Here is a 21,630-nt window from a genome sequence, read left to right on the forward strand (position 1 = left end):
GGCAAGGCGTGCCGCCTGCATCGCTACTAGGTTGCCTTCGGACTCGCCGGAGCCAGAGGAGGAGGAGGAGCAACAATCGAAGGAGGAGGAGGGAGAGCCGCTGCCGGAGCCGATGAAGGTGGCGGATCCGGAGAAGGACGAGGCGGAGCGGCCTTCTCTGGGGGGGTTCACCATGGCGGAGGCAGATGCGGAGTTCGTCGTCGCCCAAGCCGCGGAGATGGCGGAGCAGCAGGCCATCCTGGGTGAGGCCTATGTAGAGGCCAACCGGTAGTTCCTCCGGCAGAAGCAGGCGGCGTCCAACGCGCTCTTCGCTGAACTCGAAGCGGAGATAAAGAAGGAGAATGTCGGAGCGGAGCAGCCAAAGGCGCCGGAGCTGCAGCTGCCGCCCATGTACCCGGAGCTGGGCACGGAGATTGTCGACATATTCGACGAGGAGTAGCTACGTAGTATGTAGGTTTTTAAGTTTGCACGTTTTTGTATGCATTTGAGAGTCTAGTATGAGATGTGTGGATACAATTATGTTAATTTAAAAAGTGTGTGGTCACTATCTATGAGCGTGTTCAGACGCGTCCGCACACATCTAAGGAATTATATTTGTCATATCCAGCTGTAGATACTCTAACATTTCACTTTGAGTGGAGGGATCTTGTTGGTTGAGGTGGCTGAAACGCCGGGTATGTGACTACGTGCCATGCATGCATGAACCTGCCGAGTGCCGACAGCATGCATGGTCGTGTGATGTGTGATACGCTCATCATATCACATGTATGGTGCTCTGCTGCACGTTGACGGGGTTGGACGATCACCGATCGATCGAGCTAGCTGTGAGCCCACCGGCCGTTGCTGACGGCGTAGGAAGGACAAAATAGGGCGTGGTTGTAAAGGCCGAAAAGGGTCACGCAACATGCATGCAACGATCATCACCGGCAAACAGCGAGCTAGCGATCATATATATCGATCATCACCGGCGCAGATGCGCGGCACATTGCGCGCCGTCAATATACAATCCGGGCAAAGCAGGCTAAGAGACCGAGCTACAAGGTGGTTATAGATTGGCCTCGGCACTTTCTTGTCGATGTGCTGCTCCTGCCGCTGCTAGAAAGTTGCTTTCCTAGTCGGCGCAACTTTCACGTACGGTTGGATTTAGAGAATTAGAGTATGAGTACCTAGCTCGACAAGAATGTTTCTAGAGGCTAGGTCGACAAGAATTTACTTAAAACCGATAGTCGTAACCCTAATAAAGCTAAAGAAAAATAAGGTGTACTCCTTCCGTCCGAGAATAAGTGTAATTCTACTTTTTGTTTTAAGTTGAAGTTTAAAATTTTCACTAACTTCATAGAAAAGAGTATTATCACACTCCTATATGACATCAAATTGGTATATTATGAAAGTACATTTCAAAACGAATCAAGTAGTAGGAGTACTAATTTTGTGCCATAAATGCTAGTGTTTTTTCCTGTAAAGTTAATCAAAATTTTAAAACTTTGACTTATGACAAAAACTAAAAGTACACTTATTCACGGGCGGAGGGAGTATGTTTCTGTATTCGAAGTCGCACGCAGCGGGAGACCCTTAGTCAGTGTTCTCTCAGCGACAGTCTAGGGAATTCTGGTGGTGTGCGTGATAAGGTGTTGTGGCAGTATGCATGTATCTTTGTTTGGCATACACACAAAAACATATAGCAAGGCTTACGTATCTCAACCAAAAAATATGATTCCGCATAATTAAGTAACATACATATACTAGTGATGAATCTGGACTCCCTGAGAACGCCTTTAACCCTATTGCGGTTTCCTTCATACATTGCTCTCCTATTCTTAGTTACTTTCATAGCGCATTTTATCCTAATTCACATACTCTTGCAATATTTGCACTTTCACACTGCTTTTGTTTTGGACCAAAAATAACTTGCAAGCATGTTCTGATAAAGTTCTGTGAGGCGCAAAGAACATTTTCTAAGCTCTCCGTGGGAACAATGCTCTTACTTCAAAAAGGCTATAGTTGTACCTTATGCACTTGCAGGACATCAAGCGCACATTCAGGCTCGCCTACACTATTCGTCGGCATTGAGGAGCGCTAGGAAGGGGGCGACAGCCACGCTCGGGAGTTCCACACCACTCGCTTTCCTGGAAGAACTGCCTACGTGTGCGTGGGATGCCAGTTAACGCCCCGGTCCTACATCCCTTGCGGGGGGAGAAGGGCATGACACCACGATGACACAAGTGGTTGGGCCATGGGGTAAAAGGCGGGGTCCATGCTCACACGTTGGGGTCTGCTGACGCGTTCTGTAGGAGGGTAGCGCACAGCCTCTGCCTCGCCGACTCCACATCGACTGAATGCCTACTATGCTTTGATCTATGCAGGATGGCCACGCATGAGAGCAGCAACATAACCGGCTCACTGACGGGACGCGACAAGACTAGGCATTTGCAGGTGGGGTGTTTGATGAAAAGCCTCTGGAGAGAGTGGAGGGAGAAAGAGAAGGGAGAAATTAGATGATGTAGTGGATTGTCACATGCAACTTGAGGGAACAAACTCATATTTTTCACTAAAAAAACAACAAAGTAGTTTTTTTAACACAGTACAGACGCAAGCGCTCATACACTTACCTCTATGAACGCACACACGCACACCTTACCCTTATGAGCACCTTCGAAAGACTGAGCCGGTATATCATAATTCAGGAATAATGTGAGCACCAGGACTTGAACCCTGGTGGGCTCAAGATACGACTGTCCCTCTAACCATACAACCACAGGTTGGTTCGCAAAACCAAAATAGTTGGAGCCACTAGATTCGAGTGACCATCCAGGATGGAGTATCTCGTAGAAAATGGATACAGTTTTCCCCACAAGAAAAAGTAAAGAAAATGGATACAATTTGAATGTTTTTTTTTCTACTTCATACCAAAGATTCACAGCGAACGGCCTAGTCGAATTCAGGGGCTTTATGAACACCTAGATTACAGCACACTGTAAAAGAAAAGGAAAACATATGATCAAAAACAGGTCATGTGTCACTTGTCAGTCAATTCACCCTCTGGTATCAAAGTAAATAAAATCATTTTTACTCCATGTATGCATATGGAGTAGTACCTAACTAACTACCTCGGACAATAAACAAAAGCACGAGCTTCTTTTTTACAGTAAAGGCGCGAGCTTAACTGACGTCCAGTTTGGACCATCGGCTGACAGCTTTCTAAAGGCCCAGGCTCGACTACTCAAGTCGGCATGAACTGTGCTCCGCCAACAAGTTTAACCCAAACCTGCCCGGTCGCTTTCACACGTCCGTCCGGGCGCGAGCACGAGGGAAGGGACGGCGAGACTGGAGAGCATCGGGCATTTGCCTCCTCAGCAGGGCTCCTGCCACAAAAACATACTCCACCCAGCCAAGCCACGGCAACGGAACAGAAGGCGTCCGGGGCAACCCGATTAACCCACTTCCCTTCCCCGCCGGTGAAGAAGGCCCCTCTCCGCTTCCAAAGTCTTCTCCGGCCGATCACCCCAAGTAAAGTAAAGAATTATTGCCCGATCAGCCTAGCTCCACCCCCCACACCGCACCTACCGCACAGTGCAACCCCTCCGTCCCGCCTGTCTATAAATACGCAATACCCCCCTTGCCTCTCTCCCTCCCCCTCCTCCTAGCTTCATTCCCTCCTCGCTCCAGCCATCGGATCGATCGTCGCAGCAGCAGCAATGGCGCCATTTGCGACGCCGATGAGGTTGGCGTCCCTGCAGCTCTCTGCCCTCCTCTGCATCCTCCTCTGCTCAGGTAATGCATGGACGAATGCCCGTCGCGCGAATTCAGTTGACGGGACGTCGGAGTGTGGCTGACAAGAATTTTCTTGGAATGTGCGTGCGTGCGTGCAGAGGTCTGGGTGCTGCAATGCGGCGCGGCGATCGGCATCAACTACGGGCAGGTGGGCAACAACCTGCCGACGCCGGCGCAGGTGGTGTCGCTGCTGTCGTCGCTGCGGGTCGGCAAGGTGCGCATCTACGACGTCAACCCACAGGTGCTGGCGGCGTTCGCCGGCACGGGCATCGAGCTCATCGTCACCGTGCCCAACGACCTGGTGCAGCCCATGGCCGCCAACGCTGGCCAGGCCATGCAGTGGGCCACCGCCAATATCAAGCCCTACTTCCCGGCCACGCGCGTCACTGGCATCGCCGTCGGGAACGAGGTGTTCACCGACGACGACGAGGCGCTCAAGGCCAGCCTCGTCCCGGCGATGCGCAACCTGCACGCCGCGCTGGCCCAGCTGGGCATGGACGGGTACGTGCACGTCTCCACGGCCAGCTCCCTCGGCGTGCTGGCCAACTCGTACCCGCCGTCGCAGGGCGCCTTCACGCCGGAGTGCGCCCCCCTCATGCTCCCCTTCCTCCGCTTCCTCGCCGAGACCAACGCCCCCTTCTGGATCAACGCCTACCCATACTTCGCCTACAAGGCCGACCCCGCAAAGTAATTCTCTTCAACACATTTAGTTTATTATTAATAAATCAAACATGCCACGCCAGCACACGTGTCGTTGCCCTTTCTGACGTGGATGCCACATGCGTGCAGCGTGTCCCTGTCCTACGCGCTGTCGGACCCGTACCACGTCGGCGCGGTGGACCCCTACACCCACCTCCAGTACACGAGCATGCTGTACGCGCAGGTGGACGCGGTGACCTTCGCGGCGGCGCGGCTGGGCTACGGCGGCATCCCGGTGTTCGTGTCGGAGACGGGGTGGCCGTCCAAGGGCGACGCCGACGAGGTGGGCGCCACCGTGGAGAACGCCCGCGCGTACAACCGGAACCTGCTGGTGCGGCAGGTGGGCAACGAGGGCACGCCGCTGCGGCCCCGCCAGCGCCTGGAGGTCTACCTCTTCGCGCTCTTCAACGAGGACATGAAGCCCGGCCCCACCTCCGAGAGGAACTACGGCCTCTACCAGCCCGACGGCCGGATGGTCTACAACGTCGGCCTCGCCCAGCAGCAGACCACGTCGGCGGCGTCCCTTTCCCTCGCCGCCTCCTCCGCGCCTCCCACCAGGGTCAGTGCCGCTCATTCTTCTTAATTCTATCTGCAAATTAATTTTCCATGGAACTAGCTGTGAGAAAACTGGTACAGTACAGTACAGCATATCTATCAGGATCACGCCACCTTTTTCGGTCAGTCAGAGATATATAGTCATACAGTGGTAAAGATTTGCATGCATGTGTTCCCCACAGCAACGTCAACCAAGGGTGCAATGCACATGTGGATCACTGTTGCTCCAAGCTGGACTTTGCCATAGAATCGTACTATGCAAAAGTCGCTTATCTAATCGAAAGTGGCTAGTGGTCCATGATGTCCATGCACGTAGTACCAAACTAGTATTCACTTTCATCGGCATGCATGCATGGACGGGTGAGAGATCAACATGGCGCCCTTGGCAAGTAAAGAAATTAAACAGCAACACACGCACGCAGCTAGTGTCCTAGGCGGCAGTTTTCCTTGCAGTGACCTAGCTGAATTGCAGGGTTATTCTTTCCCCTTGCTTGCACTTAAAGTGCTACTAGGTTGCAACGATCATGAGATCACTCCACTTTGAAAGAAAAAAGCACCAAGAAAGCAAGACCTACGAAGGGGTCATATCTAGTAATACTTGCAACCAACAAAAAGGAATAATCAGCCAGCCTTTGCATGCACCACGACGCTTCGAGTTCACGCTCGTGTCTCGGAGGAAAGGAAACTTCACGAGTCAAGTTTGTATGCAAGGCCGTTCGTTCTTTTTAGTATAGTCATCCCATCACCAAGGAGTAGAGATTTCTAAATATTCCTTGTGCATTTGTGCACACAAAGGATAGGGAATGATTCCAAAGTGTTCCTTTTTGGTACACTTATTGTGCAGTTTAGTATTCCCGAGGGTCAAACTTTCTGATTGTACAAATCAGCGTTAGGTGCATATGCAATTCTTCCTTCTCCACCCAAATGTGAAGTGTATACGTGTTGTTAGTGGAGCAAAAATGATGTCTGATAATTAATCACGTAGATCACCGAAAGCGGCGATGAACATGATTAGTTTTCACCGAAAGACCGCAGGCAATCTGTTGCTCAATTTTGAGAAGTGCAGTTTTTTAAAAGATGTAGATGCTTATTTACTATAGTTGTATGAACTAAAATGTTTCACCTTTTGTGATACGCAGGATGTTGGGACGGACTTGACCAGCCTGTGCATCCTCTCAGCTCTGGCCATCCTGCTCACCTCCCAGGCTTTCTTACTGGGATAGCAAAAGCACCCAAGAGCGCGGCCAAATGCATGCAAGCAAAATGGCCTTGACTTTTGTGGACCAAAAGCCTTGCAGACCAAAGGGCAGAGATGGTGCACCATTCGAAGGTATGCCATGGCCCCCTCGCATGTCATCTTATCACGGATGACACAACCTCCTTTTCTATGCCATGTGGTAGCCCTTTATATCCAAGAGAGAAAGACACTTTCCCATTTCACATGCCCTTTCCTTGCCTTCCTATGGGCTACCACATTATGTATATCTGATCATACATAGTACGTACTTGATACTACATGACACATACGTACATACACACCGCAAGGCAATCTGAAAGCCTGAAACACTTGGCCACAACTAACAAGGGGCTCCTCCTCCTTTTTCCATTGCAGGAGGCAAAAGGAAAGCATGCATGTTGTAGGCCAGAGAAAAAGCTTCTCTTTGCGATGTGGAAGGCACTACCTCTGCCGTCGTGGGGTGTGGTGGGCTTGTGGACGGCACAGCGTGTAAATATTGCGAGGCAAAGGTCCCGTTTTGTGACGCGCGCACACATGGGATCCCGGGAGATATGCGGGGAAGATGGAGGGAAAGGGTGGCCGATGCTCGCGGGATTCGCTTTTCGGCGCCGAGGCTGCTTTATGCCCCCTTTGTGCCATGTCAAGCTGCGGTGGTGTGAGGCTCGTGCTCGTGTATATATATGGTTTATGATCCGATTATTATTATTATCATCATTATATATTCTTTTATTTGTTCTAGGCTCGGACTCCCTGCGGCTGGTGATGATCAGTTGGTATGCGGGGTCTGGGCGTTGATGTAAATAACTGCAAAATTTATCAGAGTATATTATGATTCTCGCTGCGATTATCTTCTTCTTTTCTTGTTCTGTTCACGGCGGCGAAATTCGGATTAAGATGTCAGTGCCCTTGTTGTTGTTGTCGAAATGAAACTGCACACCACAGAGGAAGGGGCCCAAGAGAAGTTGATGCACTCAGATTAAACTCTTCTTCAGTTACTTCAGAGTAAATTGGTTCCAGTTGTCGTACTAAAATCCACAATTTTGCAGTTATGTGAATAACTGGAAAATTTATCAGAGCATATTATGATTCTCGCTGTGATTATCTACTTTTCTTCTTCTGTGAACGGTGACCCAAATTCAGATTAAGATGTCAATGTCCTTGTTGTTGATGTTAAAAAGAAACTGGATCCCATAGAAGAAGGGACTCAAGAGAAGTTGATACTCTCAGACTAAAACTCTGCTTCAGTTCAAGGTAAATTGGTTCCTGTTGTCGTAGAAAATTCCAACAACTTTGTCCTGAGTAGCGGATAAATATGTCTGCGACTAGGAGCCACGACAAGTTCCATAAGTCATGCAACTAAACATAGTTTTCAGAAGGCGTGGCATTCGTGACTGCATCGAATTCATCTTAACTCTTTATTGCATTTCCATCCATTACGAGCTGCTGCGTTATTGTAGTATATAAGAAATAAAAACCACCAGCTAACACAGCATCCCCTCGTATATTCACAAGCAGTGTGACTCTAGTAGCAACAGAACTCACACGAAAACCATTGATTTGGCCAGCTCGAGGGCCCTTTCCCTGCCAAAGAGCTTCTCCACGATGGCAAGCGAGAATTCCATGGAAGTGCCTGGACCTTGGCTAGTGATCAGGTTGCCATCGACAACGACTCTGTTCTTGCATTCGCTTTGGTCCGTGAGTTTGCTCCACATAGCAGGATAGGATGTAGCCTTCTTTCCCTGGTGTAGAAGGGGTTGTGCAAGTTATAGAACCGTTTCAGTATGTCTGTTTCGCTAGTGTTTAATGTTTATAGCACACTACCTTCAGCAGGCCATGTGGCTCAAGGGCAATTGCTGGGGAGGCACATATGGCTCCATACAGTTTGTTTGCCTCCGCTTGCTTCTTTATGAAACCAATCAGTTTATCTGATTTGGCATATGCTTGGGCACCACCAAGACCACCCTATCAAGAAAATAGGAGGACATAAGATAGGAGTAAAACCTAAACATTATTGATGGACAAAAAGTGATGTATGGAACTTACAGGTAACAAAATGAGATCGTACTGCTGCTTAAGCGCATCATCCAACAGCACATTAGCAACCATCTTCACATTCCTGGATGCAACAATCTCCAAAGTGCCTTCCAAAGATGCAACGACAACATTTGCTTTCGCTCTCCGAAGAATGTCAATGATCATAACTGCCTCCATCTCCTCCGTGCCATTAGCAATTGGTACGAGAATCTGCGGCAGGAGAACAAGATATATTGAACTGTTAATGGAGCACTATACAGTCAGAACTAATCATGTAGTAAAATAAAGAGAAATACAAGAAAGCAGACATATACCGAGTTGACTGTTGATTGAAATATACTCCGTCCGTAAAGAAATATAAGAGCGTTTAGATCACTAGCATTTTAATTGCTTCTAGTGGCTTTTGTGATTTAATATTAGTCATGCGCTAAATAAATTGTGTTTGGGTTCGTGTGCACTATGCTCACAGCTACAATTTTCATCCCTCCCTCCTTATGCATAAACCAAGCTAGAAAGGCAAATTTCTGAAAGAGACCATCTAAAACAGAAAAACCGAGATACTGAATACACCTGTTCTCATCTTCAACCTATCCAAACATAGTGATCTAGCGTTACAAAGCACACACTGAATTCTCTACCATAAGGAACAATGTTTGCACCAAGAACCATGGTTGCACACAGAAAACCCATGCTACCCAATCCCACTTTTGTAGTTAAGGAGCTTGGTTGGCCTAATTACATTTGTAATACCTCATCCTACCTTGGCATTAACAAACTTTTACTTATTTGCCGTGTTCTAGTGTGTAGTCTATGATACTTGAATGGTTTCACCAAGGATCACATTTATAGCAACTCGATGACATAGAAATAGATCAAATGAATGCGGAATAATTAGATTTTCATAATGAACAATGCATACTTGAGGATTTTCACCAGCATTCCAACTAGTCGAATTCAGCTCCTTCATTGAAAACTCCGCGCCATGCTGGGGACGCATAACCTAAACGGATAAAATCACTTAGTTAACATGCATAAACAACAGCTGCAGAAATATGAGAACTACAACTAGGTAGGACAAAGGAAAGCAAGACAATGTTGCGAACACTAACAGAAAGCAACCATCGGAAGGAAACTAATCTCTTTTTTTGGCAAACGGAAACCAATCTGTGGAATTGTTCAATACAGAACCTGAATGCAGAGAAGTTACAAACAAAAAACATAGTAGTACATAATTCCATAAGCCACTTAATAACCAGTTTCAGCAAGGATGCCGATCTACAGTTTTAAAGCCAAAAGAGTGCTTTGTGTTCCCAAAATGGCAATGGTTCTTTGGCTATGCTCTTATGTCTACTTGTTGTTTGCTTTGGGGTCTTATGTCTACTTGTCTGCTTTGGGGTCTTTGGAGTAGTGTTGCTGATCGTCAGCTCCCTTGTACCTGCCTTGGGTGTGTGTGGTGTCGGGTTGTCTGCAGTCTGTATGTCGATGGTTCCTTTATATATAAAGCGGGGCGAAAGCCTTTTTCGGTAAAATGGCAATGGTTCTAAATAGAATTTACCCAATTTTAACAAACAGCTAACATTAAAGTGAGAAATTTCATCATCTGCCAAAACTAAATAATGACATCTTTAGACAAATAATGATTTCACAGAAGACTAAAGCTATTTTGCCCCGAATAATTGTTGTAATTATTTTATGAAGGTGCAATATGAATGATTTCTGAGGACATAACAAGAGCTGAATCTTATTTTATCAATTTTGCAGGGTGAAGTATAAGATACAAAACAAGATGATGAACAAATTTTCTTCCCTACATAGTACAAAAACTGCAGGACTACCAGCGCCTAGGCCTATCAAGAAACAACATGGCCTGATTATTTCACCATGAAGACGCAACATGGCACTACAAAACTTCCTAGTAGAGGACCATGAACATGTGGAAAACAAAAGGATAACTTCTCTGCAGTAGACATCTAAGAGAACGCTGAAAAACGATTCTTACCATTGGCCCAGCAACTTCATCGGCCTTTTCTTTGCCATACAGTTGTTCAACCAAAACAACAGAATACTCCATGGTTGTTCCTGGTCCACGGCTAGTCACACAATTCCCATCAATCTGTACCCTTGATTCTACGGCTTGCACCTCTGAAGGAAGTTTGTCCATGACTGAAGGATGACAAGTTGCCTATAGACACTTGAATGAGCTTCATCCAAACGAAAGCTGATAATACAAAGCATACAAAAAATGAATAATAGGTGAAATTATAACCTTTAATCCATTGAGCAAACCCCAAGCTCCCAGCGCCACAGCTGGTGCAGCACATACTGCAGCATAAAGCTTGCCCTTCTCTGCATGTTTTTTAACTATATTCTCCAAAATTTTGCAGTCTCCAAAGGTGGAAGCCCCAGGCATCCCTCCCTGAACAGAAAACGACCAAGATAAACCGAAAGGTCAGAATGAAGCAACAAGGTTCATGGATACCAACACTCCAAGTGATTTTAGTAAACAGAAACCCATGGTACCATAGCAAACAAATAGATGGGTCAATTCTTCAACAAAGACTAATTGGTAAAGTTTCTGATTAAGTTTGCAAAGACTACACACAGAAACAAATAATATAATTGATTCAATAACAACAAACTTGACACAGATTCATAAAGCAACATGATGTTCTCTCCACGTACAATAACCGAAGGCAACAAATCCAGAACAACACGGGTAAGGAGCTCAAGATAGCAGGTTAGCGACAAAGTGGACACTTATCCTCCTAAATCTGGGTAACTACAATAGAGTTATATTTCTTATGTTCAAAGTTGTAGTTCAACTGATGATCCATAAACTGGATCGAGAAAGGTGATGGATACAATTTGCAATGTAGATAAACATATGATATATTCATTACACAACCAAATGCAGAGTCGTAGACTGTTTGTCACCACTACTTTATACGGTACCAAGGCATCTAATTTTGGTCCGGTAGAACTCACTTCATTAGCAGGCTCTGTTCAACGAAAGGGAACAATTTAGCAAATAAATCGTTGGTCCGAAACAACCAGCCATAATAACCACATTTGGTTATATTTCCGAAACAAGGAGACGCAGAGTTAACAGGTACAGGTAACGGGACGGTGTATGTGACTCACAGGAAGCGAGATAAGGTCAAAATCAGCTTCGGCTAGGTCGGCGAGGAGCGCGTCGGCGGCAAGCTTGACGCCCCAGGATGCGGCGACCTGCGCGGCCCCAGGCTCGACGGAGGCGACGGCGACGTCCGCCCCCGCGCGGCGCAGCACGTCGATGGTCATTACGGCTTCCATCGGCTCCGTCCCGTTCGCGATGGGCACCAGCACCTGCAGCATCCGCCGCAGTTAGAGAACCACAAAACAACGCACCACGCCATGGGGGAGAGGAGGATAGGGTACTCGCTTGCTTGCCTTCTTCAGGGGAGGAGACGACGCCATGGGCTGCGGGGAGGAGGACGCAAGCGCGCGGGTTAGGGTTTGGAGGCGGCGTAGCAGAGGAGGTGGGGAAGGGGAGAAGGACGTTGTGAGAGTGGAGAAGACGGGTGGCCGCGTGGCCATTTCTTTCGGTGCTCTTTTCTCGGAGCTTCGGTGGGCTGTTCCAGAAGGGCGGACAGCGTGTGCGCCGAGTAGATGGGGATGGTGATGTCATGTGTGCACTGTGCAATAGGGGCAACAACAACAACCCTACAGGAGCATCTCTAGCGGTTCGGCCCAGGGGCTTGAAATAGCGCCGCCTCGGGGCGCGCCGGCGATAATTTCAGCGTGGGGATGGTTTGATTTCCAGCCATCGCCCCAAAGCCCCCTCCCGCCACACGTAGTTTTTGAAACAGGAAATCGGCCAAAATTCGGCCAAACACGCCACAAATTCGTCCGGACTAGGCGATTTCATTGATATTTGTATAAAACTAAAAGATAACTAAAAACTATCACTATGCCTAGCACTACTACGCCGTTGTCGTCGTCTGTCGCCGCCCGCCTTCTACATGCCGAGGAGGCTGTAGAACCGGGTGTAGTCGCCGCCGTCATCGTCGTCATCGTCACCGCCGTCCCACCGTCCTGCGCGCCGCCGCCGTCCCTGCTACACCCCTGACCAGCGTCGCCGATGCGTGGGGGGTTGGACGTCCCGGGCGCATCCTCGTCATCACTGTCGAGGACGACGACGACGACGCCTTCCTCGCGTCCGCGGCGACGAGCGGCGATCTCCTAGAAGGCGCGGCGTCGGCGCTCCAGCTGCTCGCGGACGTACTCTGCCCTTGCCCATTTGAGGGCGGTCTCGTCGGCGGCGGCCATGTCCACATGCTCCTTCTTCACGGGGAGCAACCCCGGCTCAGACTTTAGCCTAACGAACCGGGAAGAAGAAGGGGAGAGGCGGCCGCCCTCGTGGATGACGAGGGCGCCACCGTGGGTACAGCGCCCGAGCGGCGTCTCCTGTGGCTCCGGCTTGGGGCGGAGCGCCGGCGAACCAGAGGAGAGGGAGCCAGAGCCCAACGACGAGAAGGTCGCCGTCTCCATCCACCGCGGCGTCCAAGAGCTGTCGCGGCGGCGCGAGAAGCTGTGGGCGCCGGGTACTCCAGGCGCGACGTGTTGCCGGCCTCGATGTGCTCGAGGACGACTTCGAGGGTGCGGCCTGGGACGCCCCACCATCGACACCGCCCCTCAGAGTTGTGGCGGCCGCGGGGCTCGACGTCGTTCGAGGAGGCGAGCTGGTCGGCGTGGCAGCGTTCGAAGTACATAGTCCACATCATGTTGTTGTCGGGGGCGTACCTCGGCTGGTTACGCACCTCCTCCGTTAGCGAGGACCGGATGCGTGCCGGTGGGCACTGGTGGCACCGGGACTCCGTCGACGCTTAGTTTCCTCCTGCCCGACACCCGCATGTCCGGCGGTGCCGGGTAGTCGGCCTCGTAAAGGAGCCATGCCTCGTCATCGTGCAGGTGACGGCGGCCGAAGACATTCTCCGTTGCGCCGTCGCCTGGGTAATGCTCAGCCATGCTCGTCGGCGGGGAGAAAGGAGAGGAGAGGCGAGCTCGGTCGAGAGGGGCGTCGGCGGCGAGAGAAAGGGCTGTGGCGAATGGAGTGTGTGTACTCCCAGGCGAGTGAGGGGCGGCTTTTATAGCCGGGCTTGGGCGGTGGGAGGGCGGCCGGCGTGTGTACGTGTGGCGGGCTCGGGCGGGACGCGCGTCGCCGCGCCTTCACTGCGCCACCCGTGAGGCATCAATGGAGGCTGACCGGCGCGACAGCGCGGTAGCCTTGGCATTGATTCCCCGCGAGAACCGAGGCGATGAGGACGACGATGCACCGAGGTCGCTGACTCGGCGGGCCGGCCATTCTTTCGCGCCAAAAACAATTCCCCCGGCGCCCCCGGGCGCCCCTAGCGCGCCGGGTTCGGCCTGGGTCCGCCCGCGCCAGTTTTGGGCCTAACCGGCGAAAATTGGGCTCCTCGGGGCGCAACTGGGCCGTTTTTCAGCGTCGGCGCTAAAAAAGGGCCTTGGGGGCCTGTTGGGGGTGCGGCTGGAGATGCTCTAAGGGCAACTCCAATGCACGACCCCAAACAAACGTAAGTTTCATCCATTTATTGTCCACTTGGGAATGGTGATAGTGTCGTGTCCGCCCGGATTTATGGATGCGCCGGCCATGCGCCAAACACACACCCGCATTTCGGTCGCATCTCGTCCACTTTGAATGCAAACAAAATGATGTAGCTAAATGACAGCGGGCATAGTTCACACCAGCGGACGCGTTCATGCTAGATCATGTCAGCCGGCAACAAAGCCAGCCCCTACGGAATGGTCACCCCAAGTTTGGCACCGGCACACGAGCCAGCCTTCAAAATGGACAAGTTTTAGCACCCGCAACAAAGCCAGCGGACGGCACATGAGCCAGCCTTCAAAATGGACAAGTTTTGTCGCCAACAACAAAGCCAGCGAACGGCACACCAACCATCCTTCAAGATGGACCGTCATCATGGCTGAGGTCTCATCTAGTTTAGGTCGTCGCGGGCGAACATCTCCTTCTGCCGGTTTGCGAACCAAGCCTTCCTCTCTGGTGACATGTTGTTCTTGTCGACGCTCATCAATGCGAGTGCCACCTCCTTGGCTTTCGTGTCGGCATTGGTGGTCTCGATCTCTAGCTTCTTGAGTGAGTGGCCTCCTTGATGTCAAGCTTCCTTGTCTTCACGGCCTCCTCCATGTCATGCTTCTTCATTTGGAGTTCTAGATATATCTCCATTTGCTCCTCCTTGCATTTGGTCTTCCTATCCTCCCTCGCATCCTTTTTGCTCATCATTTCCTCCAAAGTTCCTTGCAAGGCAATGAACGGCGTATCACGCTTGTCGTCGGCCTTTGAGTTTTTTGTGCCCTTCGGCCTCTTGAGCAAGTCTACCTCATCAGCCACGACTGCCTTCCCTCCTTTCTTCTTCTTAAGATTGATGTATTGGTCTTTGAACTTTGGGCAATCTTTGATGAGCACCCAACAATGTGTGAGAGTGAATGGCTTGTCTTTGTGCCGAGCCTTTTAAAGGCTTCCAAAGATTGGAATGCCTACACAATCAAACATGCGGCCACAATTGTAACATGAAAGGACATACAATGCGTGAAACTTAAATGGCATACCAACATGAATGGACACACGATGAAAAAGCGAGAGGTTCATACCAAGTCACCAAGGCCTAGGCCGCTCACTGGACGGGGTTTGACGCTCTCAACCGTGACACAATATTTGTTGCACTCTTGTTGGATGAATCCCACTTCTTTTGGATTGAATTGATGTTGCGGGTGCTTGTGAATTGGTAGGGGGTAAACTTTCTTCGCTCAAGAAAGTTCCTGTGAACTCCTGTCCAAAAGACGACTCCTTTTTGCTTGGCACCTTTGATTGGATCTTGGCTGATTTCCTTCCAACTCTCGCAAATCAAAGTGTCCTCAGCTTGGGTGTATGATCCTGGCGCGAATGCTTTTCCTCCTCTTTTGTGCTTCCACCTTTTGGGTGAGCTCATCGATAAACAATGACTCTGCAGAAATGTCGACCTATTCTTCTTCATCTTCACAATACAAGTCATCATCTTCATGCCACGAGTTGCCATGGTCGTCTTCATCACCATCATCATGGCCGGCGAACTGAGTGTCATCATAGGTACCGCGGCCGTCCTGGCTTTGGGTCGCGTCGGGATCAAAAAGCTTGCTCTTGGCTGTCGATGTGGAACGCCTCACCACGACCCTAGAAGATGACGTTCTGCATGAACGAGGCGTAGTCAGGGTCGTCGATCGTCCTCGTCGAATGAAATACGCCCTAGAGGCAATAATAAAGTTGTTATTTATATTTCCTTATATCATGATAAATGTTTATTATTCATGCTAGAATTGTATTAATCGGAAACTCAGTACATATGTGAATACATAGACAAAACAGAGTGTCCCTAGTATGCCTCTACTTGACTAGCTCGTTAATCAAAGATGGTTATGTTTCCTGACCATAGACATGTGTTGTCATTTGATGAACGGGATCGCATCATTAGAGAAAGATGTGATGGACAAGACCCATCTGTTAGCTTAGCATAATGATCGTTAAGTGAAAGGATCGAGAAGAGGTGTCTAGAGGGGGGTGAATAGACTCTAAGCAAGAAAAGTTGCAGTTTTTAATCTCTTTAAGTTGAAGTGGAGTTTTGGCACAAGTTTAACATTCACAATACATATCAAGAAAGCATGCAAAGAGTATATGAGCAGCGGAGAGTAAAGTATGCAAATTGCAAGAATGTAAAGGGATGGGATTGGAGTGTGCAAACGCAATTTGGAGATACAGAGATTTTTTATCCGTGGTTCCGATAGGTGGTGCTATCGTACATCCACGTTGATGGAGACTTCAACCCACGAAGGGTAACGGTTGCACGAGTCCACGGAGGGCTCCACCCACGAAGGGTCCACGAAGAAGCAACCTTGTCTATCCCACCATGGTCGTCACCCACGAAGGACATGCCTCACTAGGGTAGATCTTCACAAAGTAGGCGATCTCCTTGCCCTTACAAACTCCTTGGTTCAACTCCACAATCTTAATGGAGGCTCCCAAGTGACATCTAGCCAATCTAGGAGACACCACTCTCCAAGAAGTAACAAATGGTGTGTTGATGATGAACTCCTTGCTCTTGTGCTTCAAATGACAGTCTCCCCAACACTCAACTCTCTCTCACAGGATTTGGATTTGGTGGAAAGAAGATTTGAGTGGAAAGCAACTTGGGGAAGGCTAGAGATCAAGATTTATGTGGTAGGAATGGAATATCTTGACCTCAACACAAGTGTAGGTGGTTCTCTCTCAAAAAATGTGTGTTGGAAGTGTAGGCATGTTCTGATGGCTCTCTCCACGAATGAAGAGTGGGAGGAGGGGTATATATAGCCTCCACACAAAATCTAACCGTTACACACAATTTACCAAACTCGGTGGGACCGAATCGTGAAACTCGGTCAGACCGATTTAGTTCATAATGTGACCGTTAGGAATTTCGGTGGGACCGACATGATCAACTCGGTATGACCGATGTGCTAGGGTTAAGGTAAAGCCTCAACTCGGTTTGGCCGATTACACAAACTCGGTGGGACCGATTTGGGTAATAAGTGAAACAGAGAGTTGGCCAGGCAAACTCGGTGGGACCGATTGCATAACTCAGTAAGACCGAAATCATTTCAATAGGCAATAGAGAGTTTGCAAGCCCATCTCGGTGAGACCGAGATCCCATCGGTGAGACCGACTTGATTAGGGTTTCTGGCAGTGGCTATGTCAACTGAACTCGGTGGCACCGGATAGAAAGTTTTGGTGGGGCCGAGTTTGACTTTTGGTTTGGGACATATGTGGATGTGATAAAGTGGTTGAGGGCTTTGGAGCATATCACTAAGCACTTTGAGCAAGCAAGCCATTAAGCAACACCTCATCCCCTCTTAATAGTATTGGCTTTCCTATGGACTCAATGTGATCTCGGATCACTAAAAGTAAAATGTAGAGTCTTGTGCTTTGAGCTTGAGCCAATCCTTTGTCCTTAACATCTTGAAGGGGTTCCACATCCTCTAGTCCATGCCACTCCATTGTTGAACTTATCTGAAACATACTAGGTAAAAGTATTAGTCCAACAAGAGATATGTTGACATTAATTACTAAAATCACCCAGGGAGCACTTGTGCTTTCAATCTCCCCCTTTTTGGTAACTGATGACAAAATACATCAAAGCTTTAGATAAAGATATAGAGAATAACAAGTAAAGCTTTGGAAAGACATGTAACATGCATAGGCTCCCCCTACATGTATGCAATCATGAAAATATGGAATATAGGACCATGTGAATGCATAAGCATGATAGAGTAGGCAATGTGTTACATTTATCTGGGCTATATGCATCAGAGCAAATGATGTGAATATGGGAAATGTACCTTCATGCTCATGAGTCCTTCTTGCAAACAGTATGTACATCAGCAAGAGATCCTCATACACATGACTGTGATGCATATACTTACCTTGTGATCTTGAGTTGGCTTAGGAAGGAATGAACCTGCGTAAACAAGGTTAGATAACACAGATACACCTACTAGCCAGAGCAAACAAAAGAAACCACAAGAGTACCAAGATTGGGATGACATGTAGAGAGTGATTACTGAGTACTCCATTGGATATAGACATGTCCCCAAAGGTAAAGATGTGCAAAGAATTCAAGGATTTCCTACCCTTAGATGTCTTGCTCCCCCTAAATCTAGCATGGGTTACTTGGAGAAGATAGGGAACAGAAAATCAGAGCAAAGAAAAGAAACAGAGATAATGCAATCAATCAAATATGATCATGTCTTTCCCCTCTTAAAGACATGTGACTTCTCTCCTCTTGAACACCAAGCATCTGGGGTCTTCTGAAGTGATACTTCTGTCTCCTTGTTGAAGAACTCTCTCCCCCTAAGTATTTTCTCCCCCTATAGAAATTATTCAGCTTTGATGTGATCTCTCTCTCCCCCTTTGACATCAATTTCCAAGAAGGATTCTTCTGGATTTTTGTCACAAACGGGTTTGGTCCTTGAGTCACAGAACAAAGCAGCAAGTCGAATGTGATGCTGGTAGAGGACAAGAATCATTGAGTGGAGATGGATCAAAAGGAATGCAGGAACAAGTGGCAAGCTGTTTTTCCTGTAGTGAAATCGGTGGCACCGAGTTGTGTGCTTCGGTTGCACCGAAAGAATTCGGTTGGACCGAAAACAACAGACCGGTGGGACCGAGTTCATCACAGAGAAAACACTTGTCACCTCAGCTCACTAGACAAGTAAGATCTCACAAGGATTTGCAAGGAATTAACTAAAAGATTTGCAATGAATTGGATGCAGGAAATGCAGAACAAAAAGAATCAGAAAAGAAATCTAGATGAAGTTTTTTTAAAGGGGAAACAAATATGCATGAGACAAATGCAAGAGCACAAAAAAAGAACACAAGAGAACTTCATTTAGAATTGTTCGATGATAAAGTCACCTATGTTAGAGTATATTGACTTAGGAGTCAAGTGAGATCACTTGATCATAGGTCATACTCATCGTTTAAGCTCAAAATGGGGTTACCATTTTTCTTTAAGCACTTTGATGTATTCACATCTTGTTGAGTTGCTTTGACTCATGACTTGGAGTAAAGCTTTTCTAAGATGGAATAACATACCTTGGGTGGTGGGGTTGATCGTGATCATGTAGTTGAACTTGTGTGGGTTGCTCAAGGTTGATGTAGCTCATCAAGAGTTGGGAGCTCGACTTGGAATTTGAGTTCATCTACCTAGATGGGTTAGTCTTGCAAGGAAGAGCACTTGTGTCTCCAAAATGACAATCATAAAGCTCAATGTAGGATTTGTCAAAGGATATGTTTGAAGGGTTTCGTGCTTCCTGGTCTTCAACCACCATTGTGTAGAGACTTGGTGATGTAGAGATTTGCTCAGGATGTGAGTGAGTTGCAATCTCATAGATTTAGATTCATCCAAGTACCTACATGGGTTAGATAGCATGCAAGGGTGCAAATATATCCAAGACATATGAATAGCATCATGAAAGAAATATCCAGGATTAGCCAAAGGCTCATGCCTTGCATGTATCCAAATGGAGTTCCTACTCCAAGTTTGAAGCATCAATGATGTTCATTTCACCTATCAACCTGCAAAATACTTTCTCATCAAGTGGTTTGGTGAATATATCCGCTAATTGCTTATCGGTGCGAACATGTTTAAGATTAATGTCCCCTTTGGCAACGTGATCTTGAATGAAATGATGACGAACTTCAATATGCTTAGTTCGAGAGTGTTGCACGGGATTGTGAGCAATCTTGATAGCACTTTCATTGTCACAAAGCAATGGAACATGTTTCACATATATCCCATAATCTTTAAGAGTTTGGGTCATCCAAAGTAATTGAGCACAACATGAACCAACGGCAATGTATTCCGCTTCGGCGGTGGATAAGGATACCGAGTTTTGTTTCTTGGAGGACCAAGACACAAGATATCTACCAAGAAATTGACAACTACCCGAAGTGGACTTTCTGTCAACCTTGTCTCCGGCATAGTCCGAATCGGAGTAACCAACAAGATCGAAAGAAGACCTCTTAGGATACCAAATGCCAAAATTTGGTGTGTGTATTAAGTATCTCACTATCCTTTTCACAACCTTAAGATGACATTCTTTAGGTGCCGCTTGATATCATGCGCACATGCACACACTTAGCATAATATCGGGACGAGAGGCACATAGATATAACAATGAACCAATCATGGAGCGGTAAACCTTTTGATCAACCGGTTCACCATCTTTGGTCAAATCAAGATGTCCACTAGTAGGCATGGGTGTAGTCATACCTTTGCATTCTTGCATATTGAACTTCTTGAATAAGTCCTTGGTGTACTTTGTTTGAGAGACAAAGGTACCTTCCTTAGTTTGCTTGATTTGCAAACCGAGAAAGAATTTGAGTTCACTCATCATCGACATCTCAAACTTCTCCAACATTAGCTTTCCAAACTTCTCACTAAAGTGAGGGTTATTCGAACCAAATATAATATCATTAACATAGATTTGGCACACAAATAGTTCTCCATTAACCCTTTTAGTAAAAAGAGTAGAATTAATTTTTCCAATTTCAAAGCCTTTTCAATAAGGAACTTGGTCAAGCATTTATACCACGCTCTAGGAGCTTGTTTAAGACCATAAAGAGCTTTGTGAAGTTTGTAAACATGATTAGGTTTCTTAGGATTGACAAAGCCGGGAGGTTGCTTAACATAAACTTCCTCCTCTATTTCACCATTAAAAAAAGCACTTTTAATGTCCATTTGGTACAAGGTGATATCATGGTGATTAGCATAGGCAAGTAAGATGCGAATGGACTCAAGACTAGCAACAAGGGCATATGTCTCACCATAGTCCATACCTTCGACTTGAGTGTAGCCTTGGGTGACGAGACGTGCTTTGTTGCGAACTACTTGTCCATCTTCATCTTGCTTGTTGCGGAACACCCATTTGGTACCGATAATGTTGTGGTTGTTGTCGGACTTCTCAACCAATGTCCAAACTTGATTTCTCTCAAAGTTGTGTAGCTCTTCATGCATGGCGTTTATCCAATCCGGATCTTCCAATGCTTCTTCAACCTTCATAGGTTCAATGCTAGAGATGAATGAATAATGTTCACAAAAGTTAGCCAAACGAGTTTTAGAGCGAGTGATTCTCCTGGTTTGGATATCATTGTAGATTTGCTCGACGAGATGGTCTTTGGCGACTCTTGCTTGAACTCGTGAAAGCTTTTGCTTGGATCTTGGTGGAACATCTTCTTCATCTTGTTATTCTTCTTGGCCTTCTTCATTGTTGACGTTGTCGTTCTCTTGTCGTGGTGGAGAAGGAGGTTGTTGATGTTCATCTTGGTGTACTTCCTCGTTTTCTTCATCTTGGTGTATCGCACTTGTGGATGCTTCCGTATCAACTCTTGGTTCACATTGTCGTGAGGTGGAAGCCTCCACTTGGACAGACGAGGTACTCTCCTTCACCTCCGTTGGACGAATCTTGCCAATAGACAAGTCTTGGATTGCTTCCGAAGGGTCTTTGTCTCCTACATCAATTGGCATTTGCTCTACTTGCGAGCCGCTAGATTCATCAAACTTCACATCTACCGTTTCTTCAACCTTTTGGGTGAAATTATTGTAGACCCGGTAAGTGTGAGAGTTTGAGCCATAACCAAGTAGGAAACCTTCATGAGACTTAGGAGCAAATTTAGAACAACGATGCTTATCAAGAATGTAGCACTTTGAGATGAATACTCGAAAGTATCCAACTTGGTGATTGTTACC

The 21,630-nt window shown here is 47.5% G+C and overlaps 2 protein-coding genes across 3 annotated transcripts; one reads left to right on the forward strand and one right to left on the reverse strand.

Annotated features, from left to right (window-relative positions):
• Nucleotides 1-3,496: 3,496 nt before the first annotated feature.
• Nucleotides 3,497-7,511, forward strand: LOC123157362 (glucan endo-1,3-beta-glucosidase 11). 2 transcript variants are annotated; one of them, XM_044575620.1, is made up of 5 exons: nt 3,509-3,771; nt 3,870-4,458; nt 4,561-5,029; nt 6,165-6,355; nt 6,638-6,979. In XM_044575620.1, the coding sequence occupies exons 1-4, from the start codon at nt 3,696-3,698 to the stop codon at nt 6,246-6,248; spliced, it is 1,218 nt and encodes a 405-aa protein (XP_044431555.1). In that variant the 5' UTR covers nt 3,509-3,695; the 3' UTR covers nt 6,249-6,355; nt 6,638-6,979. The 2 variants fall into 2 exon arrangements, with proteins under 2 accessions (XP_044431556.1, XP_044431555.1); XM_044575621.1 differs by lacking the exon at nt 6,165-6,355 and having other exon boundaries at nt 3,497-3,771; nt 6,638-7,511.
• A 139-nt stretch (nt 7,512-7,650) lies between these two features.
• LOC123157361 (protein DJ-1 homolog A) lies at nt 7,651-11,969 on the reverse strand. The gene is made up of 8 exons (XM_044575619.1): nt 11,726-11,969; nt 11,438-11,641; nt 10,563-10,712; nt 10,296-10,478; nt 9,216-9,296; nt 8,306-8,506; nt 8,084-8,224; nt 7,651-8,001 (listed from the first exon to the last, which is right to left on the reverse strand). Exons 1-8 carry the CDS (start codon nt 11,870-11,872, stop codon nt 7,801-7,803), a joined length of 1,308 nt encoding a protein of 435 aa, XP_044431554.1. The 5' UTR covers nt 11,873-11,969; the 3' UTR covers nt 7,651-7,800.
• Nucleotides 11,970-21,630: the final 9,661 nt, after the last annotated feature.

This window comes from Triticum aestivum, chromosome 7B (genome assembly GCF_018294505.1).
Source record: "Triticum aestivum cultivar Chinese Spring chromosome 7B, IWGSC CS RefSeq v2.1, whole genome shotgun sequence".
NCBI classification, from domain to species: domain Eukaryota; kingdom Viridiplantae; phylum Streptophyta; class Magnoliopsida; order Poales; family Poaceae; genus Triticum; species Triticum aestivum.